This window comes from Lacerta agilis, chromosome 1 (genome assembly GCF_009819535.1).
Source record: "Lacerta agilis isolate rLacAgi1 chromosome 1, rLacAgi1.pri, whole genome shotgun sequence".
Taxonomy (NCBI): Eukaryota; Metazoa; Chordata; class Lepidosauria; order Squamata; family Lacertidae; genus Lacerta; species Lacerta agilis.
The window spans coordinates 20,743,841-20,769,204 of NC_046312.1; the positions used below are offsets into that span (position 1 = coordinate 20,743,841).

Below are 25,364 nucleotides of genomic sequence, written 5' to 3' on the forward strand. Positions count from 1 at the left end.
TGGTCTACAATGTTTTAACTCTTGCTGTTTTTATCTATGTTATATCGGGTGGTTTAAATGTATTATATCTTTTTATTTAAATAGTTGTTTTTTATTGTTTTAACTGTGAACTGCTCTGACAGGTCCTTTGGCCCTGAAAAAGATGATATATAAGATTACTTAAATTGAAAATGTGTGTGTTGCATTACAGTGAACGTTGGCCAGGTATGGCCACCCAGGGCCAGCCCAAGACATCTTGCTGCCTGAGGCAAATGACAAGATGGCGTCTACCTCCATTCCATTTACAAAAGCCAACCAGACCAACAGTCGAATCTGAGGGCAGCAGGGTAGCTTAGGGGGTGCAGGTCTTGTGACACACACAGCTCTGTCTGCTTGCTGCCCCTCAGTATCAGCTCCTTGAGGTGACTGACCGCTCACGATCTCACCTCTTTCTCTTAAAAAAATTTTTTAACAGCAACAAAAAAATGAGGAAGAAAAATACCCTTTATGGTAAACATTTCTTGTATAATGATTTTATGAATGTGGGGTAGGGTTCAGTCCACTCTACGGCCAAAATTGATCAAGTGGGAGATTATACTTAAGCTTCGGAATGCTGCTACTTTAGAGACATGCTGCCACAAGAATTCTTTTCCTCCTGCCAAAACACGATCTAAAGAATTGTGCTGCCTGATTAAAGAGCTAAACCCTCATAACTCCAGGGGTATTACTCAGTTCTTTTACATAATAGCATCGGGTACAGTTTAAGATTCTTGCCTGACATCTCTTGGAAAACAAAATGACCTTCTACCAAACAGATACTGAATTGATACACCCCAGGTTTTTCACACCCACAACTAACCTGCAACAAGGGACTAACTTTTTAATTATTTGCAATGGAGGCCTGCTTTTGTTTCCCTCCTTCTTATTTTAAAAAAGCCATCGAAATTCAGAGTTCTCTAGAACACAGTCTTAAAACCATTGCTCTTGTTCAGACTTCTAGTTACAGTGAAGTGCTGTCTGTTTCTGTTTCACTTATTGCACTGTAGACACAAGAGGATTGTGAGGTCTGTGTTAAGTTGTGCCCTGTTATCCAAAGGAGGATTGCTTGCTTTATCAGAGTTATGAATTGAGTACTTTCTTAGATAATCCTGTCACTGCCATGGGCTATCAATAACTGGCACTCCTGTGCTAGGATTGTTTCGTGAAAAGCAAGTACAGGATGAATGGAATTACCCAGAGTGCTGCGTTCTACCTGTAGCTATTTTCACCCTGTTGATTAAATCCAAAGCTACATTTTGGGGCTACTGTATATCTAAGAAAGAAAGAGCTGCTTCGCGATGCAAAGGGAAAACAGATTAAAGAATTATTGCCTCCTGAATTGACCTCTTGTTCTCTTTTGCATGCTTCCCTTACTCACTCATCATTCGAGTGATTCGGGAAAGCAAAATAAGAGCAACATTTTTAAAATAATAATAATAATATTTCACAGCTGACTGAGAATATCTAGCTGCTACTCTTTCTAAATTAATTGCAATGCCCTTCCTTCAACAAAGATCAGCACATTATTGACTTTGTGTCTGGGGCAACCCAGCCTGATGGACAGGGTATTATTATTATTATTATTATTATTATTAGTGTGGATCTGGTTAAATTAGGCTTTGCGAATGATTCAGTTTTGATAACTGTTGTTCTCTCTCTCTCTCTCTCTCTCTCATCGGGTTTCTTGACTGTTCTAAAGGCTCCTTTTATTTCTGATAACTAGGGCTGGTTCACCTGAATAAAAGCAGCTGGAACAGTTTCTCCAAAATAATGGAACTAACAACCAAGTATGCCTGTGATCCAAAGAGATCCTGACCCTCTGACAAAGCAGAATCCATCACCCAGAGTTGTGGCCAATTTCCCCATCTGGCTGCAGCTCGCTGAACTATATTGAATGCCAAATGCTGCCTTGCCGGTTTCCCCAACATTCAGGATTTTATCCGCCGGGGGGGGGGGGGGTCGTTAGCAGTGTAATGGGGCGGGGGTCCTAAAAGGCTCTCTGGTATGCATGTGGAGCACTTCATATTTCCAATTGGATCTTGGCATATATTTCGGAACAGGGTACCAATTATACTACATCATCCAAGTACACTTGACTGAGACTGCAAGCAGTTCTGCAAGGTCTTAAGCAGGTAGCAGAGCTAGTGAAGGGCTCTATCAGATATCCTTTTCCCCAGATGAAGTTAGGGTATTAAACCTGGGGGAGAGCGGGTTTCTATAGGCAAAGTGGTGTGCTCTATTTCTGAGTTGCACTAGTGGCTAAATCCTCGGGGTTCTGCGGCATCTCCTGGCCACACCCCTAACACCCACATGTTAGGCATGGACATCTGCAGAGGGAAATCCTGCATGTGTAGGCTTCCCTGGGAGCTGGATGTGTGTAATTGTCTATACCTGTAGGCATGGGTGTCAGGGCCAACAGCACAGCCCCGTTGTCCATTGACTGCATGAAGGGATCCAAAGAGAAAGCAGTAAAACGGCACCCCTACAGAATACTTTGAAGTAGCTACTCCATGGTAAAGCTGATCCTGCAAACTCACAATTTGGGAAATGCTATTATATTTGGGTTTGGTTTTTTTTAACCTCTTACTACCTGTAACTGTATTTCCTGCAAAGGAAAACTTGATTTTTACTGCCCTGTAACATTCTGGGATTGCGGGGTTTCCTACACTGCAGGTAGCCTGATTTCATAACGTTTCTAAACTGAGAACGCTCTCAACTTTTCAAGCTTTATGGGACTAAGTCTTTACTGGCTTGAGTGACCAAGAAAGGTCATGTTTGTTTCCAAAACAAAGCTGGTTTGTTTTTAGATTTGCTACTTATTCTGATTTATTTTCCAACTCCAAAAGTTTCCATAGGCACAACTCTAAAAGATGGCTGACTAGATAGTGTCAAGGCAGTTGTTTTCTGTAAATGTATGCCTCTTTATTTTTACCCCTTTCTCCTTTCTCCTTCCTCCCCCTCTTGTTTCTTGTGATCCAGAAATAATACAGTAGAGGAGACAGGGAAAATAGGCGTTGAAGTAAGGCTGTGATGTTGAGAAAGGTTCAGATTTCTTAAATGGTCAATTTAGTAGATGTGTAGGCTTCTTAGAACTACATGCATTTCATTTCTTAGCTCCTTCCCAAGGTTAAAAAAAAGGTGAAGACATACTTTCCCGCTGTCACTAAGTGCACATACTTTCATAGCGGCAGGCTTTGATTGAAACCAATTTTCACTATCTGAGCCATTTCCAACCATTTTCAATCCTCCTCGTTTTGATCTTGCAGGAAGCCAAAAGCATATGAGCTGGGTTTTCAAAGCACTCCATTGCGATTCATAATTAAGTGCCATTTTGGGGAAGAAAAAAAATCAATTATGGTGGTTTGCAGCAGGTTTTGACCTACCGAGTAACAAATATCTTGAGCCTTTTCCAATATAGCAAAGGCAAATCCTCTTTACACACTTTCCCCTCAAGAATAGGGATCGTGGCCCTCCAGATGATAGACTGCAGCTCTCATGAACCCCAGCTAGCATGGCACTGATGAAGATAGAAATTAATGTCCAAACAACATCTGGAGGACTAACAGTTGCCCATCCATTATCAAAAGGATGATCTACTATTCCAGTCCTTCTTCACATCTCCTGGGGTTATGTTCTGGCGTTGAAAACCAGTTGGCCCAAATCTAGACCATATTCTTCTTCTTCTTCTTTTCTTCTCTTCTTCTTCTTTTCTCTTCTTCTTCTTCTTCTTCTTTTTCTTTTTCTTTTCTTCTTCTTCTTCTTTTCTTCTTCTTCTTCTTTCTTTCTTCTTCTTCTTTCTTTCTTCTTCTTCTTTTCTTCTTCTTTTCTTTCTTCTTCTTTCTTTTCTTCTTCTTCTTCTTCTTCTTCTTCTTTTTCTTTTCTTCTTCTTCTTTTCTTTTCTTCTTCTTTTCTTTTCTTCTTCTTCTTCTTCTTCTTCTTCTTCTTTTTCTTTTCTTCTTCTTCTTTTTCTTTTCTTCTTCTTCTTTTCTTCTTCTTCTTTTCTTTTCTTCTTCTTTTCTTTTCTTCTTCTTTTCTTTTCTTCTTCTTCTTCTTCTTTTCTTTTCTTTTCTTTTCTTCTTCTTCTTCTTCTTCTTCTTCTTCTTCTTCTTCTTCTTTTCTTCTTCTTCTTCTTCTTTTCTTTTCTTCTTCTTCTTCTTCTTCTTTTCTTTTCTTTTCTTCTTCTTCTTCTTCTTCTTCTTCTTTTCTTCTTCTTCTTCTTCTTTTCTTCTTCTTCTTCTTCCTCCTCCTCCTCCTCCTCCTCCTCCTCCTCCTCCTCCTCCTTTGAACAAAAAGAAACCCAGATGGCTGAATCAAATGATCTTGTGCCACATACTTGATCAGATGGCTAAAAGAGCCAGGTGTGTGTGTGTGTGTGTGGTTGTTGTTGTTGTTGTTGTTGTTGTTGTTTTAAAGTCTGTCACATTCAGAGGTTCTCCACTTGAAAAGATTTGCCCATCAAAAGAAGCCTTGGCAGCTTTGCACATTCAGTGGAATAAACACAGCCATTTTGTAGGGGAAACAGAAACAAACATTTGAGCCTTCGATTTTTTGGGAATGTAAGCAGAAGGCAAGTTCCTTGTTCAGTGGGTATTGGCTGAAAAGGATGGCTTTGTCTCGCCTACTACGTAGTAGTTGGCGGTGGTGGTGGGGGGGCGGAAAGGGTATCCCTCCCATTTTCCGTATAGAAAGTGCTTATTCTTGTGAAGCCGAGCAAGAAAGAAAGCTTGTCTCCTTCTAAAACTACTTTGGTACATTAAAGAAAATAGTAAGCAGTGTTGACCAGCAGACAAACACATTTGCAGCAAATTCATTATTCATGGAGACTGAAGAAACAGGTGCTGGAGACAGGATGTTCTTTCAACAATGACAAAATAACTGCCTGGGAATAAATGCATCCTATTACATAGGATTGGGAGCAGCAGGGAGGAGAGAGCTGATCTCTCTTTTTCATTCCGAAACAAGCTTTCAGCAGAGACATAGCTTGGGGCTCTCACCTGATTAAAACACAACTGATAAATAAACTTAAGAATTTTCTAGTCATTTAAAGCTGAATATATTTCCACATGAATAAACAATTCCTAGGGTAAACAAAACAACAACAACAACAACAAAAAGCTACTTTTGTCTTGGGAGTAAGTCTAGCCTACACATGTGAAGGGGCCATAGCTCTGTTGCAGATCACAGACCAGGTTCAATCTCTCACATCTCCAGTTGGAAGGATCAGGGAACAGGTAATGGGAAGAACCTCTGCCTGATTATAGGCATGTTTGAAGACTCGGGGGAGGGGGGGGAGGACGTAGTGCATTGGGATGGTCAGTTCTCTGTTGACATTTTGTGGGTGATATTTTAAATATAATTTCTCCCAGATGCATTCTGAATAAAGGTAAAGGACCCCCGGATGGTTAAGTCCAGTAAAAGGTGACTATGGGGTTGAGGCGCTCATCTTGCTTTCAGGCTGAGGGAGCCGGCGTTTTTCCACAGACAGCTTTCCGGGTCATGTGGCCAGCATAACTAAACCACTTCTGGTGCAGCAGGACACTGTGATGGAAACCAGAGCGCACGGAAATGGATTTCCACAAGTCATCAAACCACCAGAAGTGCCCCCTTTGACGATCAGGTGGGGGTGGGGGAGCTGGTGTGAGGCTTCCTCTGAGATACTCCTATTCCAAGCTGTTTACGTCTTTTAAAGTCAATAACAATACCTTAAACATGTTCAGAACTATCACGTAGTACTATATTCAGAATGCATGGGACGCGGGTGGCGCTGTGGTCTAAACCACTGAGCCTCTTGGGCTTGCTGATCAGAAGGTCAGTGGTTCAAATCCCCACGACGGGGTGAGCTCCCTCCCATTGCTCTGTCCCAGCTGCTGCCAACCTAGCAATTCAAAAGCACACCAGTGCAAGTAGATAAATAGGCACCGCTGCGGTGGGAAGGTAAATGGCATTTCTTAACTACTAAGAGTAGGATTTTTATCTGCAGTGTCACCCGCTTTGTATAATGATCTCCCTTTGGAAGCACCAACTATTCTGGTGTTCCGCGGATGGCTAAAAACTCAACTATTTGCCCAGGTATTTTAAAATGCAAGTTGTTGTTTGTTTGTTTGTTTGTTTGTTTGTTTTTAATCAATGCTTGACTGTTATAGGATGTAATTCAAAATTTAGGGAACTCATTCCCTTTGTTCCACTGCAGTATTACTGCACAGCAGCTGTTCAGTGTTTTCTTCTTTTCTTGGCAAGAAATAAGGTGCTGGTACTCATATGTTGATAAAAGTGCTGAAGGTGCCAGCACAAAATGGCTGCCACAAAAAGCAGAAAAAGTGGCGGCGGCGCTCCATACCAGTGAGTGCTGTCACAAAAGAAACACTGCAGCTTTTACATGCTAATAACATAATTTTGGTGCTCCTGCTACCCCCCCCCCAAGCAGGGGGTCGTTGGTATAAAATCAGGCCAGTTCCGGTGTTGAAATAAGGAAGGATAACACACAAACATTTATGCAAATGTTCTAGATACGTGCATATAGAAAAGGACCCCATTCTGGTAGTTTGGGGTGATGTGTTAAGTTCTGTCTAGCCAAACTTTTTGAAAGCTAAATTTGAGCCTGTAAACAGCTGAAAAGAAAAACAAACTGAAGTCTAGAAAGGGATACTAAATAACTCAGACAGAAAGGAAATAGATTGTCTAATAAATCAAATCCTATTTTATACAAGCCATACTGGACTATGGTGAGAAGTGTCCAGATTGTTGAATTTAACTGTGTTTCTTCTCTGAAAAGCAGCCAGAATGTCAGCTCTCTCTTTGATTTACCTTATATTGCAATTCAGAGTCTCTTGTTAGGACAACATAAATTCAGATGAATTAAGCTGTCATGAAGCAAATTCCAGGTTTGCTGCTCTGCAATTTGAAGGAGGGGGTTAGGCCTGTTCCTGCCCATTGAGCCCCCTCCCCCAATATCTGAGGTGACTAAAAGTATAAAATTCTGTACATAAGGTTTCTGATAGCTGTGCATCTGGAGAGTGGCATTTATGGACTAGTTTTACACTGGTCTCTATTACACACACACACACACACACACACACACACACACACAGGGCAACCAATGTGCCACTTTGGTTTCAGATAGTACATGGGTAGAAGAGTCTAAAAAGCCTGGGACACAAATTTTCATAGCCCTCTAGCAGCTACGGTGCCTCATTTACCAGAAGTAATGTATTTAACATTAATTCTGTAAGTGTATACTCAGTTCTGACTAGACTAAGCCTTCTGGTAAATAGCTGCTAGCGGGCCATGAAAAATTTGTGCCCCAGGCTTTTTTGACGCGGCTGCCCATGTACTGTCGGAAACCAAAGGGGCACATTGGTTGCCAGATGTGAATTCTTTTTCCAGCTCTCCTACCCCACTGATAGAATCAAGGCTTGGACCAGAGGTTGGTGATCTTAAAGTACTTCTGCCAATGTCATGCCAATGAGGGAGAGAGTCTTCTCTGTTACAGCACCCTAACTGTGGTACATCCTCCCCAACGAAGTACAACTGGCGCCACTGAACCTGTTAGCCTTTCAGTGCCATATTAAAGCTTTTTTTCTGTTTCCCTGGGCATCTTAGTTGTTTAGTCTGCCTTATTTACTTATACAAGTATTTCTATACCACCATCTCACATAAATTACCAAGGCAGTGTACAACAATATCAGCAAAGCCAATAAAATATAAAATGCCCTTAAAACAATATAAAATAATTGTTTAAATGGCCAGCTAATCTTAAGAAATTTGAACTGAACAGACCTGTCAGCATAAAAAAGCACCTTCAAAAGAAACCTGAAAGTCAAAAGCAAGGATGCCTACCAAATCTCTGCTGGAAGAGTGTTCCATACATAGCATATAACTGGCAGCACTAAATACCTGACTTCTGGTTGAGGCAAGTTGGATATCTGTAATATGGGGGACTACTAATGGAGCTCTCCTGGATTATTTCAGTCATCAGGCTAGGATATAAGGTCTCAGGCAATCCTTAAGGTATCCTGGGCCCAAATTGTTCAGGGCTTTGTCTATCAACACAGGAGCTTTGACTCTTGATGGCTTGGATACGGGTAGCCATTAAGAGATGTTTTAGCAAAGGTTTCACCTGCTGTGGGCCACCTGTAGAATCCCATTAACCATAGGTATTACTCCTAAAAGACCAGTGAATGTGTTGAGAGATTTTCTTCTAGGAAGCATTCCGAGTGCAAACTGCTATTTGTGGCAGCAACAGTCTGTCTTGAGCAGATTGTGAATAATGTCAGGACTCTGCATATGTGTATGTGTGTGTTGCCTTTAAAGGAAGCCTCTCAGCTTGTAGCAGGTAGCAGGTATTGTACTGTCCGTTGAGTTCATTGTTGGACCGAGGGCAGTGGTTGAAAGGGGCTTGTTGTTAACATCCTTTCATGAAAGGAGTTGCTTGTTTCCCTTCAGTGGAATTCAAGCTGTTGCTCTTCCAGTCTGACCTCTTCCCACTGTGCTGTTCTGCTAGGAAATGCTGCTCCCCCAAGGTGCAATGACTGTGCAAAACAGGGATACACACACATACACAAACCCTCCAAGATGGGCACTGATGTAACCACCACCAGCAGAACCGAAAAGGAATTGGCTTCATGAAATTACCATATGTTTGATAGCAGCTGAAACAATTCCAGGCTGTTCCACATAGATATCACCCACTGGGTTTCTGATGGTGTTGAGTGTGTAGGCTTTAATGTGGTTTTTTTTTTTAATTGATGTTAACATAGATGCCAACCACAGTGCATAGCTGGTAGTTCAAAGCTGCCAAGAAAACGCTTCGCATGTTGGCTGTTGCTATGCAGTAGTGACGCAACATTTTGTTGCGATGGCGGTTTAGAAAGAAACCGTTTCCCACTTAAGTATTGTCACCCACAGAGACTTTCATGGTATAGATAACTATGCCTGGAATATCTTCATTCTCTCTAGAGGGGCAGCCCCTGTTTCTGAGGTTAGGGGGCAGGGATTGGCCTGGTTAGTGCTCCCGGCCCCAGTGAAAGATGCATGTTCCTTACAGCAGGGCTGCAGAAATTTGTGAATCTAGCTGTGGCATAGATGGACCCACCATAGAGACAGTGGAGATGGGAAATGAAACAGCACTAGCATTTGTTTGCTGCATTTTACAGAAAGGCCAACCACACCAGTCCCTTTCAGGCACTTACGAAATCGTTCTTTGGGTCATAGCTTCTCTTTCGTCCTTCCACAATAAGTGGTTTAACAGCCGTGCGCTGGAATACCTCTAGAACCGTAGTGTTCGGTGTGACTTTTGTTGCCATGTTGATTTGACTTCTCAGAATGGTAACACAACAGGATGCGTTCCACAGCATGATAACACTAGCTTTAATATGTCTTGCCAGCAGTAGAAGGGCAGGTAACTGCATTGCCACCATTGTTATGCACCACTGATTCTTTGTTTTTTAAAAAAATCTTGCTTATACTGTCAAAGGGTCTCAAGAACTGTGCCATGTTGGAGAATTGGATGTATTTGTTGTGTTTTCCACAAGAGAGAGATGTAAGCACACAGTGTTTCCATTAACGGCACCTACCCGCTACTCAGCAAAATAAAACAACAAACCTTATTTTTGCATTTGCAACGGTAAACTGATATAACAAAGGGTATCCTCTTAATCTTCTAGTTCTGATTTTGCAGGTAAAATGTTCTTCCACTGAAACAAGAATTGACCTGTACATTGTGGGCGCTTCTCACAGCTGTTTATTGTGGACTCGGTACTTGAGCATGCAATGCATGCAAGTCCTTTGCAGTGTCCACACAAAGACACACAAATAAATGGGGTTTGTGCAGGGGTGAATATGGGGTAGCATTTTTTTCAAGGACAACTTGTGTGGATGCTGTGAAAAGACATGAAACAGCAGCAAGTCCACAATAAACTGTGCAGAGCTGCCCTGAACAACTCAGGATTTTTTCACCCTCCTCTCTTTAAAAGAAAATTCCCTCTGATTTAGTTCTGCTGTCGAAGTAGAAGCTGCCTTCCAACAGTGCAAGCCTAGATGTGTAAGTACCAGCACTGGACTGAATACTAGGTCTCAAGAGATTGAGGCATACAATTTGTCTCCTCTTTTCCTAATTGAGGACCATAGTGAAGTTTGTGTGGCCACAAGTTTACATGGGTGAAAGATGTTTACACTTCATAAATTAACCTACAGACTTCACTGCAAGTGGAGATGAGTGACTTCCTCTCAGCTCACATCAGATTTGATTGGAAAATAAAAACTTGGCTTCTTTTCCTAAACCAATCCGGAAGTCATTCCTTCCTCCCATTCACACACCGACTCCCTCCCTGTTTCCCTTTTAAATGAGACTCACACAGCTGGCACTGTGGTCACAGAAAGAGGGGGAACAAACTTCTCCTTTCAGTGTGCTGGTTGCGTGCCAGGAAGAACAACCCCAATGGCCCTTGGGAGATGTAGTTTCCCCGACAGATATTGCAATCCAAGTAGCCCTTTGAGGAGCAAGCTTACATTTGCCAAACATCTGCTTATAAGATTCATGAGACATCTGGCTGGCCAACTGTTGGAGATAAATGCTGTGACCAGATGAATTTTTGCCTGATATAGCTGTGTCCTTATGTTATTAGAATCCTTACATTGCCCTTAGATCCCACCTCACCCACCCACAAACCATTTTATTTATTACATTTATATCCCCCCCATTATCCTCTAAAGATCTCAAGGTGGTGTATATGGTTCTCCTCCTCCCCGTTTCATCCTCTCAAACAACCCTGTGAGGTAAGTTAGGCTAAGAAATGGTGACTGGCCCAAGGTCACCCAGTGAGCTTCATGGCTGAGTGAGGATTCAAACCCTGCTCTGTCAGGTCCTAGTCCAACACTCTAACCATTATACCACACTGGCTCTCTATTCTTGGTAGGTGTTTGTTCTTCTTAACCTGTTCTTTGTTGTAGAGTCCCTTGTGACTTGATTTTTTTCCCTTACAGCAGTAAATATTTTGTTGGCGTTCCATGTAATCTTGGGCGTGTAGAATCTTTCGAATTTAGAAGATGATTTTAAGTTCCCTTATGCCTTCCAAAGGAATTGTATGTTGAAACAGTTCTAAACAGACTGGTTTTATTCTTACTATAAAAACAAAGAGGGGAACTGAGTTTTCCTCCACACAACGAAGCTCTTCCCACCTCTGCGTCAGGTGGACTACCAGTCTACCAACGCTGAATCGAGCCAGTGCTGTTAACAGGGCAGTTGTTTTGTTGCAGCACAGAAATAATGGCCTGTTCTTATGCTGGCCACTCTGTGCTGCCCAGTCCTAACCTGCCAATGATGAACATTAGTTACTGTTTTTATTCTTCTGTTGGTTATCACCCATGGAAACCATTTGCTTTGCTGAGAAACCACAGCAGCTACCTAACGCTGGTATGCAGCTAAGATTTCTCGATATAGCCTTCGTGGAGAGGAGGGGTTGGACCAGTAGTTGTTTACTCAAGCCTTGGATTAGTATGACATAACTGGGTCTCAAATCTATTTTGTTTGTGGGAGATGAGATGAAACAGTGAAATCTGCTATTAAATGCTTCTCGCTCTATACTGACTCTCTTGTTTCCCCAAAGTCAGTAGCTTTCTCTGTATGATAAAAGGGCCTAGGCAGAGGAGGTGAGATGCTTCCACTGGCAAGCTGCAGATAAAGGTGGCAGTAATAGGAAGCAGCAGACAAGCATATTTCTGCTTTTAGGTTAGCTGCTACCATCTCAAAACTTATTAAATTGCTCTAAGGAGTCATTTGGGGGCGGGGGGAATTCCATCATGTAATTAAGTAATTAAGACAGAGTTCTGCCCTCACATACCAGGAAACTATGAAATCTCTGTAATTATTTCAGTTTGGAAGGAGATGTACTTTGTTCATGCTTTACGTTATCTGTTCTAAACCTTAGACTTGGCTTTAAATGTGTGCAGGTTGTGGGTCACAGCCTTATCAATTCACTGAAATGCATACCTAGTTCCCATTGGAGACTGTGAGGCCAGATGTCCTTAAACACAGTTACTCAAGTTTCATAGGGATGTTTTCTGGCTTGTTCATTTACTAATTCTCTCTTGATGTTGAATGTAATTGACTAGTGTGATGGTAGGCTTTCACTTTGATTCAAAACAGCATTTCAGAAGGAAGAGCCTGTTCACTAGAAGAGGGTGGCGTCTGCTGGGTTCCCCATTTGCAGTATCAGCTGCCTTTTTAAGATCACCCAAGGTCAAAAGTGTACCAGTTCTGGGGGGATTCAGAATGCCTCCTACTTAATGCCCCTTTTCTCTCTCCTGTGCCTCTGATCTCATTTTACCCTCTTCCTTGAGCCACAGGTTGGTAACCTGTAGCCATTGGGTCTCATGCAGCTCCAACCTCATTTTATGTAGTTCCCAGTTCCTGAAGCTGCCATTATCTTCCATCCCATTAGTGTTCCTTCCTACCTACTCATTCACTTCCCTTTCTTGCCACTCGTGTGTGTGTGTGTGTGTGTGTGTGTGTGTGTAGCACACTAAAGTCAGAAATAATGCACTTTCAAAAAACAGTAGGTGCGTTGTACACACACACACACACACACACACACACACAATCCTCTACATGCTTATACAATAACAACACCATTAAATGCAGTAGGTTTGTTTCTGTGTAGGACTATTAATTCCAATCTGAAGTAGCCGTGATTATCTTGAACCCAGAACACTTTTGTTTACCCACCTTCAACAAGATTTGCCCCTATGGGAATGTGGACCTTGACTGGGACAAAAGTGCGTTGCCCGCATGTCCCCTTACATCTTCCACTACGTTCCGGTCATATTTCATTTCAGCTCCAACGAGCAGTAAGAATTGCAGAGAGGGTAATTGGTGTTAGTTTGCCTGCAATAGAGACACTTTATGCTGCTCGAGCCAGGAAGAGAACAGAGAGAATTGTCGCAGACCCTTCGCATCCTGGTCATTACCTGTTTGATTTACTTCCATCCGGACATCGTTACAGGACTCTATACACAAAAACGTCTAGGCACAGGAATAGTTTCTTTCCTTGTGCCATCAAACTGTTGAATTTGTAGTTGTTTGCGGAAGGGAGGTCAATTGGTGATATGGGGTTCCTTTGTTGTGCTGTTGTAGCGTGAGGGGAATAGTGTTTGTATGAGGTACGTTTTCTTTACATTGCAATGTAGTCGAAGCAAAATTCCAAGTATGATTGATACTTGGCCAATAAAATTATTCCTATTCCTATTCCTATTCCTATTCCTATTCCTATTCCTTCAAGGTTCACTTTTGAATCTTTTGTGATTCCCCTGAGCATTGTGCAAAATATGGTGGCATGCTTTGAAACAGCACGATGTCTGGGAGTTAATGGGACGGGTATGTAAGTAAGTATACATGTATTGCCTTTTTTCCATCCTTTTTGTGAAGTAGGCTGTGTCGTCCAAGGAAAAGTTTCCCTGACCTTCATCGCATGCTTGAGATCATTGGAGAGTGGGACACTCTTGGCAGCGACACAGAGTGAATGCTGAAAATAGGTGATGGTATCATACATACATAATGAATCTTCTGTAGGTTCCCCCCCCCATTTGAGTTTCCATGGAAGGCAAGCTGAGGGAACAAAGGTGGAACTAGACTTCTCTTTGAATTTACATGGCTGGCGCCAGTAGATATTTGTGAGCTTTAGACATGTGAATGGGGACACAATCAAGGCCAGAAAGAGTCCCTTGTATCTTGGTTAAATCAGGTGCAAGTCCTTAATTGAAGTTAAGGAACTTTCTTCTGCCCAGGAACTTAAAAGTATCGCAGTCCTGTCACTTTCAAATGCTGGTGCCTGTTTCATCATGGCAAGGAGAAGGAAGCTTTGAAGCCAGGAAAACTTAATTTTGTTTGGAAGGTGTTATTTTTAGATCCAAGGCGACCTCAAAACATCAGTTTGTCTGTCATCCTCCCTTTCTTACAAGTTGTTTGCCTGCTACAATGCATTGCAATAAAATAATGGCTTAATGGCAGGGATGGCGAACCTGTGATACTACAGATGTTGTCCTATTAGCACCCAGCCAGCATGGGCAATGGGCCAATTGTATATGCTTATGCAAGTTAGACAAGCACTTACAGCTAGATTCATGCACTTGAATCTGAATTGAATCTTAGTCCACAGGTTAAGAACAAGAATTGGTCGCGTTACTTTATGCTTCTGCAAACTTCAGTAAATCATGTACGGCCCCTAATTTAATTTATTCGTGCTTCACAAGGAATGGATATGGATGTTAAGAAGCAGGGCAGCCTTAGCGTCAAGAGGTGAATAGGGAGGCAGGGAAGCAGTCACTCATTCCCCACCTCCAAGCAGGAGAGAAGTGCTGCCACGCCGTCTTCCCCTAGCTACACCACTTAAAATTAGGTGTACAGTCTGCTCTAGGTGGGACTACTCCCCCTAGAAGAAGCAGGTGCCTACTTAGGGTGGTACTCCTAGATCCAGGTCTGTCACTTAAGGCCTTGTTGGCCCAGAATGTCTTTTACCAACTTCAGCTGGTTTGCCTTTCCTGAACAGGGGTAGCCCAGCCACTGACCCATGTTCTAGTAGCCTCAGTTTCTATCACTGTAATGATATGGCAGTGGCTCTCTCACTAGCTGCTTCTGGGCCAGATGCAAAGTGGCAATGCTTATTTTTAAAGCCATAAACAGCCTGGGACCTAAACAAATGAAAGGAGCACCTGCCCCAGTATTATTTTGCCCATGCCATGAGGAGGTGTCTCTGTTCTCTGTGCCTCCATGGCAATAGATAGCCTGCTTTGTATTTTTAGTTGCTCTTCCTGTTTTGACGTATTGAATGAGTTTGTATATTATTATGGTGTGCTTTGTGATTGCGTGTATTTTTATTATGTATCTACCCTGCTTCAGGATGAAGGGTAGGCAAAAAGTAGCCGTAAGTTAATAAGATAAATAAATAGAACTGCACTTTCCCTTTTCTGGAAGGGAGTGTTACTCCGAAGGGTGTGACTCACAGATGTGCCAGTCCCATATCTGAAAATAAACTTATGCAATGTGGAAATGGTGATAAATTTCAAATACCTTGTAGAGGAGTGCTTTCAGCTGGTTGTATGGGCCATAATTTTCTCTAGCCACATTTCAGACCATCATAATGACGCTCAAGGATGCCCTTCCATATTTCAAAGGGAAAGCCAAAAATAGACCTCCTCTGAATAACTAAAAGAAGCAAAACTTCCGGAGGAGTAACAGTGTTAGTCTATTGCAGCAAAAACAATGGCCGTGTTTGTATATCATGTTAAACCCAAGGGTAGGGAACATTTCTGGCCAACTTTGGCAGGTGTGGTGGTCAACGCAAGTTTCAAATCACTTTACATCATTGCGATGTCAGATGATCAATAGGTGGGTTGTCCTGCTCACCTATCAGCTTGCCACAGTGCCCAATAGGCAGCTGCCACCCAGTGCTGGGTTTACATATGGGCTGAGTGGCTGCAGCCCAGAGACTCAAAGTCTAGAGGTGCCTTGGCCTCGTGCCTGTTTTGTTTTTCATTTTATTTTAAAAAGGCATATTTTACTCTCTAGGCCAGTTGCTAAGTAACATTAAACACATGATGTATGAGTCTGTTTAGTAAAGTTCATGGAGGCTATTAAGCAATGCAAGCGTTCAGATCACTGGACAAAGGTCCATTGGAATATTAGCACTGCAGTGGACCTTTCCCCATTTTGAAGCAAGCATTCAAAAACCCAGCCTGGTTCTGCTCAAATAATTTATTCTACTCCATCAAAGTCAATGGAGAAACCTACCCAGTCTACTGTTTTGTGTGCAGACTTTTCTCTAACCAAACTACCTCAACTATAGCTCTATCTTCTACTGGATTTGATGATTGGCATCATGCTTACCTTGTTCAAACCCATGGAAATTCTAAAAATAATATGGACTCAATGTTAACAAACTTAACAAGAAAGCTTGTGATGAAACTGAAAAAGGAGATACTAGATGACAGGGTGAAAAGCTTCTGCAGAAAATGGAAGAATTTGAATTCATTTTCATCCTTCACCTTTGGACGCATTTGCTAGACCAATCTCTTGGGTTAGCAAGTCACTCCCAAGTTTGCAAAATGAGCACATGCGCAGATATTTACATCTCACTATGTGGTCTAAACCACTGAGCCTAGGGCTTGCCAATCAGAAGGTTAGCAGTATGAATCCCCGCGACGGGGTTAGCTCCCATTGCTCGGTCCCTGCTCCTGCCAACCTAGCTGTTTGAAAGCACATCAAAGTGCAAGTAGATAAATAGGTACTGCTCTGGCGGAAAGGTAAACGGTGTTTCCGTGCACTGCTCTGGATCGCCAGAAGCGGCTTAGTCATGCTGGCCACATGACCCGGAGGCTGTACGCCGGCTTCCTCGGCCAATAAAGCGAGATGAGCGCCACAACCCCAGAGTTGTCTGCGACTGGACCTAATGGTCAGGGGTCCTCTTACCTTTACCTTATTGCAGTCTGTATCAAACATTCAGGCTAATTTTGATGAAATCGAACAGCAAGCAATATTTACTCTACCAGATGTAGAGTACGAATCTGTGAAAAGAAGGCAGTAAGTTCCGGGGGCGGGGGAACAATGATGAGACAGCACCCGGAGCCTTAGACCAGTGATTGCCAAACTTGGCCCTCCAGCTGTTTTGGGACTACAGTTCCCATCATTCCTAACCACTTGTCCTGTTAGTTAGGGATGATGGGAGTTGTAGTCCAAAAACAGTTGGAGGCCCAAGTTTGACCATCACTGTCTTAGACAAACGTTCTCTAAGAGACAAGTTTGGGGTAAATTCTTTTACCACTGTCTTGGATGGCCTTGAAGTCAACCTAGACAGACCAGCAACAGTGCATAGGAGTGCAGCTGGGAATTTTTCATTTTTGGTGAACCTGCAAACAGCCAAGGAACAGATTCACAATGGTGTTGAGATGTTGATGCAAGAGTATCCAAAGGATGTTGAGGTTAGTCTAGTCCATGATCTCTTGCACTTCCACCTGTACATTAAACAAGCTCACCACCGAGATATGTACCAAATAATATTCCTGGAGAAAATTCGGACAGCTTTTCCAAATGTGGAAACAATTTTCAGATTGTTCCTCTGTTTAATGGTCACAAACTGTACTGGCAAAAGATCATTTTCTAGACTAAAAAGGATAAAGAATGATTTACGGTCAACAGTGTCCTGAAATCGGTTGTCTGATCTAAGCATGCTCTGCATAGAAAATGATGAACTGTGACTTACTGATTTTAATGATATGATTGATACGTTTGCATCCAAAATAACTTGAGAGAAACTGTTCTGACTTTGTATGAAGTATAATGTTACAGCATAGCTGTGATTCCCTTATGAATGTTCTGTGTGAATGTTTTCATTACTTCCATACTTTTGTAAACTTATTCAAAATTATAAATTTATTTTTAAAAATAGTATTTTAATCAATGCTAAAGTTTCAGCAATGTTTCGTTTTATTGCATAGATAAAGAAGAGAACAAGATTTTGTTTCTCATGATCATATGCTGTTAAATTTGGGCCTCCCAAGGTATCATAGTCCAGGACATCCAGTTGCTTTAATCTGGGCCTACTGCCACCTCTACATTAAACCATAGTCAGAGGTTAGCAGTGGTTATATGTGAGTGAGAAGCATATTGGTGCTCACTGCCCAAATGTCCCCACTTTGCTCCTCTGCATCTTTGCTGAGCTGGGAGCAACAAGCAGCAAGCCTTTGGCTTGTTGTGTCGTCCAAACTTGTGCTTGTGATTCCTCAAAACAAACCACAAATGGTAAGCCAAGAACAAATGTTGTGCATTTGCATTGCCCATAGTTAAACGTTATAGTCTGACATGATGTGCAGGGCAGGCACCTTAAAGACTAATGAATCTATTGTGTCATAAGGTTTTATGGACTAGATGCATGAAGTGAGCTCCTCCAGATTTCAGGCATAAGGGGAAAGGGAAGAGAATGTTGTAAATATTGGGTTCAAAACTGTTACGTAGAAAGCCAGTACTGGCACAAATTGAACAATGCGGACAGACTGCTTCAATCCACTCTCTCTGTTCCCTCCCCACTTGTATTTCAGATGAAAGGATCTGTTCTCCACCATTTATGGAGTTGACAAGTGCTTGTGGAGGTGACACGTTGCAGCAAATAGAGAAGAATGGAATTGCATTCCCATTCAGTACGTCAACAAACTTTGCATTTCACCTAATAATAGGCAACTAGAGTATTATCCCCTGAAATATATTCTGATAATCGGCACATCTCAGAAAAGAAGATTGAAAACAGTATGTGGCTGTGGCCCTCGGAACGTTGCCCAGAACTGAATGTGGCCCCTAGGCTGGAAAACGTTCCCCCACCCCTAGACTAATGTGTGTGTCTTTGATTTACTGTGTGTGCTGTACACTACATAGTATGCAGGAAAGCTCTCACCAAGCATCACAGTGTGATGCAACAGATTTCTCCGTTGTTTGATTCTTTCCGGATTGTATGGAATAATTTTCCAGGGTCATTGTGAAAGACGGGTCCCTGATTATATTGGTGACATTGAGAGAACGGTATTCCAAAACTGTGGTGGCCACCATAGAGAAAGCCCCTTCTCCCATGGCCACTCATCTTACGAACCATGTGGGTGGACACACCAGGAAGGCCCGTGAAGCTGATCTTAATGTGTGGTCAGGTTGGGGCGGGCTGCAGGCAGACCAACAGAAAATTTGGACCAACAGAAACTTTGTGCTTTAAAGGTTAAAACCACCCCTTTGCGTTAGGCCCCAAAATGTACTAGCACAGCCTGTTACCAATTCTGACCCTGTTGCCCCCAGCAGGGCTCTGGTAGTCACAGTGAAGAGTGTTTTGGTTATGTTGTACCCTGTTTACTCAAAGTTAGCATTTCTCCTTTTTTGTTTGTGTAGTCTGTAAGACAAGAGTGGCCCATGGAACCAACTCACATGAGGTGAGTATCTTCTGCCTGACGAAAAATTAAAAAGTGCCTTTGTTGGGGAGTCCTAGTAGAAAAGGAGGAGAGAAACTGCCCCCATTGCTAGTTTTGTTTATATATCTGAAGGAGAAGTAGGGAAGGTTCTTCTCTTAAAAATAAAAATAAAAATCAGAAGTCATTGCTAATTGTCTCGTAATTCATACTGGGCATCACTGTTAACTCTTTTCTCATTCCGCAAGCCAAATTAATAAACACTTGATATCCAGTTCTTGTTTAGTTGTCCAGTCGTATCTGACTCTTCGTGACCCCATGTTAATGCAATAGTATTATTAAAGTGTTTTTCTCCAAATTAACATTAGAGAGTTCCTAATTCTATTTAGTACAGAGACATTTTTAAAAATTCCAGCCACTGAATGCCAGCCAATTATTTAGAAGGTCCTTAGCTACCTGGAAGGTATTCAGCCTCTGCATTGACGGGCATCTGTTAAAAGAGAGCTTCGTACCCGTGCAGCAACTGATAGGAATGTCTCTTTAGGTCCCCATGTTATCCACATGCAGCACACACTGATAAAAGGATGCTCTTTGTTGCTCTTGGGTTACCTGATGGAAAAGTATGGAATAAAGCTTAAGAAGACATTAATTAAATTCTGAATCCAAGTCTTCAGCAAAGCAGTGGCACCAACTTCAGAGATGCAGTGGGCTGGCTGTTGGTTTGCTTTTAAAGAGTTTTCATGTTAAATTATACTTTGTACTTTTAAAGTACAGATCCTCAGGGTCCCTTGCAACTCTATGATTCCGTGATTCTAAAGTTAGCGCAGCAGGTGAGAAGCTAGCTGTCAGCTTGAATAGACAGGGGCAGCAAAGTGTCCTCAACTGCTCAGTACAAAAGAAACCATAGCTGTGGCTCAACAGAAGTCGCACAGTCCCTGCCCAGAAAGCTGGATACGGACCATTGGTTCATTGCTGTGTCGTGCAAAACTGCTAAAATAAAAGGTTTTATTGTCAGTCCATACTTGTTCATTCAAGGTTTAAAATGCTATTTTTGCTTGTATGAGATCTCCGATAAGCATATTTGGTTTCTTTCAGTCTCCTTCCCACTCCCCACCCCCAAGCCAAACACTGCATACAATAATTCAGAAAGCTGTTTTCTGCGTTGGCTCAAACCTCATCTGAATACTAAATGTAAAGGCAGTCAAAGTGGGCTCTTCATCCACTTGGCAATTTGCATGACGAACACACCCAAGGTGCTAGGTGGAAGCCGCACCTTCTCCAGACTTAGAAACCATTATGTGTGCATCTGTGTTACTGCTGCAGGGAGCCACTGGCACGACAGTGATCCTGTACGCCACGTAATGTTGCGTTAATTACGCTGACTTGCAAGTCCTTGTTGAGGTAAGAATATGTGGTTTCCCCTCTCCATTTTTCAGATGGCCATCATATTCAACCAGGAAGGCCTGAAAGCTATCCAGCCTCCGTGTGTGATCCAAAGCTTCATCAACCACAACGCCGTCCTATACAAAGTCTTTGTGGTTGGAGAGTCATACACTGTGGTGAAGAGACCGTCTGTGAAGAACTTCTCAGCAGGCATTTCAGGTAAACCTCTTGAGAATGGCACTTTTGGCACAAGCCTGAACGGGAAAGAAATCTTGGTGACCAAAGGGGAGGACTTCTCTGAACCTGCCTTCTCAAGACTAGGGTCATGATGGATAATCATGTTTGCCGTTGTTGTTGTTGTTGTTATTTTTTGCAGTACATGTTCTGCTTTTTCTCATTCCGTTGCACGGAATCCAGATGTCTGTACCACATTTTTCCAGCACACATTGTATTGTGTGTGCGCGCATGCATTGCTTTTGCAAGTGTTGTGAGGAGCACTGCTACATGAGTGCCACGTGCATCTGCTAGTGGTGCTTGTGACGTTGCTAGTGCCTCCCCCCGATATTTTTCTTTTCAAAAACAACAACAAATTATTTAAAAGCTCCTGTCCCCTCCCTTTTACAGCAAGGCTACCACCTCCCTGTCCATTATGTTGTGATGGAGTATTGCAATGCTCGTTCTGGATTGATGCAAGTGAAGGGATGATGTAAAATCGTCCCAGGGCTTCTAAACAAGTTGCAAATATGGTAAAGACACATAGAGTTCCTGGGTTACACTGCCCCCTGGTGTTGCCTTTGTCTATTCAAATCCCTTAAGGAGCCAGGAATGATGATTTGGATGCAGAAGGGAGGGTTGTCTCCTACCTGTACAGCACAGGAATTGCCAGCTCCAGAGTTCTGTTTTAACGTTTATGCTTTTCTTACTATTGCACGCTGCAGATAGAGAATCGATATTTTTCAACAGCCACAACGTATCAAAGCCAGAATCCTCTTCAGTCCTAACAGCAGTAAGTATAACAACGCCTATTTCTGAATACTCAAGCAACAAAACATATCTCAAGGCCCCTTTCTGCAACAATCTCTCCATTCCAAAGCCGTTCTTTCCGGGTTTATTCTAGGAAGGGTTGCTGCTACAGCAAAGTTGCAAGTCAAAATCATCCAAGAAAGTCTCTTGAAATGTTATAATTGCACCTTTTATGTCACAGAAATGTAGGAAACTTACTTTATACCAAGTCAGACTGTTGTTTGCTGTGACTGGCAGTGGCCACCAGAGTCTTGGGCGAAGGCCTTTCAGCCCCTGATATTTCTTCTTCCTTTTTATAACTAAATGGAAATGCCACGGATTGGGGTTTTCTGCATGTGATGCATGTACTGTTGTTGCCCTCCCCCCAAATCAGGGTGCTGAATATGTAGTACTGTAATTCCCCACAGCACTCCTAAGAAGTGGACTGAAGGGGATTAATGGAGAATGGGTTACAGTGCAACAAAATGTTTTCCTGACACTTGATGTAATAATGCAGTCCTTTTGAATTAATAAAAAGGAAACTGTAAACAGTGGAGCAATTTGAGCAGTGCACATCGGCTCTGAGGAGTTTAAGGTGTCTACTCCCTCTGCAGTCACTTATGGGAGGATAAATGTACAGCGGAACCTCGGTTGTCAAACGTAATCCGTTCTGGAAGACCATTCGACTTCCGAAACCTCCGACAACCGAGGCGCAATGGGCGATCGGCAAATTCCATTGAGAAAATGGAGAAACGCCCCTTAGAAGCCATTCGACTTCTGAGGCGCGTTTGAAAACAGAAGCATTCACTTCTGGGTTTTCGGCGTTCGGGTTCCGAATCATTCGGCTTCTGAGATGCTCGAAAACCGAGGTTCCCCTGTATTTGTGTTTTTCTCCTAGTTCGTAAGACCCCTTCTTGATTAGTCGCTTTCGTGTCCTAGATATCAGGTGTGGCTTGCACTGGCTGCGCAGTAGGAAATGGGACAAAAGAGTGAATTAGTTGGTCCCACAGCCCTAAACTCCAGTTGTAAGGCTAGCCAGTGTGGCTTCATTCAGATGTTACTTGGCTACGACTCCCAGCCTCCCTGACCTTTGCTGTCCTGGCAGAGCCTGCTGAGAGTTGGAGTCCAACAACATCTGGAGTGCAACTTGGTGTCTATCATTACTCTGTTCGGCAGCCATGTGGCATGTTCCGTTTAGCCACTTGAGGTGAAATGAGATGTGCCGCCTGACTTGCCGCCACTGTGCCACCCGCTTCCGTCCTCACACCCTGCTGCCATGGTGCAAAAAGACAGGCATTGCTTGCTCAGTGGTACTCCACCTTCCTCAAAATCATCTGCAGGGGTTTTGGGGCAGGTTTTTAGGGCGTGCAAGAATTTGTAGGAGGGAGGAGAGAAGAAATCTGTTGCATACACCTTGTTGGTTGATCTAGTACTCAGAAGTCATTTAAAACAGGGTGTATTAGTACAGTAGTAGTTGTTTTCCTTTGAAGTGCCAACAGCCCAGGTGCATGTTTACCACCTAAAGCACTACACCTGAACCTTTAGAAAAGTTACATGAGTAACCAAGTCCATCGTAACTTTTCCATGAGTGTGTGGCTCTGAGGTCATCCTATGAGCATCAGATAACATCCTTCTTCTAAAGTCTCATAACTGAAAGCAATATATAATGAAGTTACCATAGAGTATTAAAAAAAAGACACTCTTCCATGGCTGTCATTAATCAATGATTAAAAAATCAAAAAAATCTGCCTGCAGTAAAATAGGAAACTGTCCTGGATACAAAACACACACTCCAGTTTTTAAACTTTCTCTCTCTCTCTCTCTCTCTCTCTCCTTTATAGCTAGATAAAATAGAAGGTGTGTTTGAGAGGCCAAATGATGATGTCATTCGGGGAATCTCGAAGACACTGAGGCAAGCCCTGGGTGTTTCTCTCTTTGGGATTGACATCATCATTAACAACCAGACTGGTCAGCATGCTGTCATCGATATAAATGCATTCCCAGGTAAGAGCAGGCTGCTACATAGCGTATGAGAGCATCCACAAGCATTACGATGGATGTGGAAAATACTGGTGATTTCACTACCACCTTTTGCAGCAAATGTATAATGGGTTGTACCCATTGCAGGGGTCTCATTCGCCCAAGGACTTCCACTGCACAAGGGCACTTTCCTTTCCTCTCCTCTCCCCACCCCAAATCTGCTGTGACGTGTTGGGGGGGGGATCCAGAACAGATTTGGGGGATGCACGAGAGGAGAGGGAGGGCAAGTTTTGTTGCGCAACAGAAGTCCTTTTGTCAACAGGACGCCTTTGTTGGACATCACCTGTGAGTACAGATACTTCTTTAACACCAGCATACATGGTTCTGGAAAGCAACCCAATCAGATTCCCCAGTCATTCTTATACTTGCATGTAATGTCCATGCATTTTGTGATTTTGCAGGAAGCAATGGAGCAGCACTCACCTTCCCTGCAATGTTCCTACTATGATGGCGGGAGGTTGAGAGGGAAAACTTGGACAACAGTAAACTAGAAACCGGAGTTTCATTGATAATGAGAAATTGGTGTTATGAATTGAAATCTCTTAACCACAACAAAAATCAATTTCAGGATATGTTTCCTGTATTTAGATTAACATTTCTTGCTAAGTATAGCACCTAAAAATATCCAGGTTTCCCCTACTTTATCCCATGTTTGCTTTATTCTGTCATGAGGATTTATCATTCTCTGGAAAAGAATTTCACTTTAAAATATTGCAGCTAGGAACATGGTGGGTTTGCTTTGCTTTATGGCACACGATGTCATCACCTCTGGAGAGGAAGTGTGCTTTTTGCCCTTCCTTCCACAATCAGACACTTGGGGGCTGTTCCAGCTAAGATGTTTTAGTGCTTAAAGTGCTCTAAAGACACTTCACTCCTCTCCCCTCCTCCAGTCACGTTGTAATCTGCATGAAAATCCATATTGCATACTATTTAACTCCTTGTACTCATTTTCAAATGTATTCTATCATTTAAAATGCCTTTTGGGAAGTTTTATAAGCTGAGAACCATATCCAGATTTCAGAGAACTGCGAGATCCAAAGAATAATTATTTTCCAGTACATATATTTGCTCTGAAAGGTAGGGAATAGTTCAGATTGCTTAAAATTGCAGACCTGGTGAAATGCTGCTCCATCACTCGGTAGGAGGTCTGAATTATAAAAGAAAGAAAGAAAGAAAGATTTGATTTGTGAATTAGAAACCCCATTTCATCAGGAGCTTTCATTGAGAGAATGGAAAAGGATGTAGGAATACTTCGGTTCAGTGCCATGAGTGAATGTATCAGGAATGGGTTAAGGGACAACTAACCTAGGTAACTGATTTCTTCTCCCATGCTTCTGGAGGGAAGTTCTAGAGAACTAAACCCTTGAGCCATGCAAGAGAAGCACCTATGCTCCTCAAACTCAGAAAGCACAAAGCCATCTTGGTAGGAAGGGGGAGATGGTAGTCAGTGTTCAAATGTACCGGTGTGACTTCTCACAGACAACATAACACTTCCTTTTACTAATTCATCTTCTCTCACAACACAGAAAGGGAAAGGGAACAAGATCTGGCCCAGGAAAATAGTTGCAAATGCCAGTTCCTAATAAATGAGTGGATTACTGGTACCTTTGCTCACACTGGCAGGGAATATAATCATGGTCCCACCTTGGACCTTTTGGCTTGGGTCGTTCTGGGTGCATCATGTCTTTCTATTCCTGGCAGCCTACTTTGGGGTGGGGGGTCAGATTCCCTGATGCCTGACACCCTGCGACACACAGGGACAACAGCTTAAGAAGTGATTATTTATGAGGGAGGCTTCAGGTTCTGTTCTGCCTTAATGGAGGCAGCCCCCACGGCAGCGGGAGATCATAGGCGAAGGAAAAACAAGGATGACTGAGGGCAAGTCATCCTTGCAAATTCCCTCCAGAGACGGGGGGGAACGGGCTTCACTCGCAGTTCGTCTTGATTCCTGGCTCTTGCTCCGGCCTGGAATGCAGGAGGCGGGGAGGCAC

General features: G+C 42.7%; 1 protein-coding gene across 1 annotated transcript in view; it reads left to right on the forward strand.

Moving 5' to 3' along the window:
• Positions 1 to 25,364, forward strand: part of ITPK1 (inositol-tetrakisphosphate 1-kinase) — a 112,628-nt gene that overhangs the window by 85,783 nt on the left and 1,481 nt on the right. The window contains exons 5-9 of the mRNA XM_033140757.1: positions 18,103 to 18,201; positions 18,932 to 18,972; positions 20,385 to 20,550; positions 21,270 to 21,337; positions 23,175 to 23,337. Coding sequence (XP_032996648.1) covers positions 18,103 to 18,201; positions 18,932 to 18,972; positions 20,385 to 20,550; positions 21,270 to 21,337; positions 23,175 to 23,337 — 537 coding nt within the window. The remainder of the gene's footprint in view (positions 1 to 18,102; positions 18,202 to 18,931; positions 18,973 to 20,384; positions 20,551 to 21,269; positions 21,338 to 23,174; positions 23,338 to 25,364) is intronic.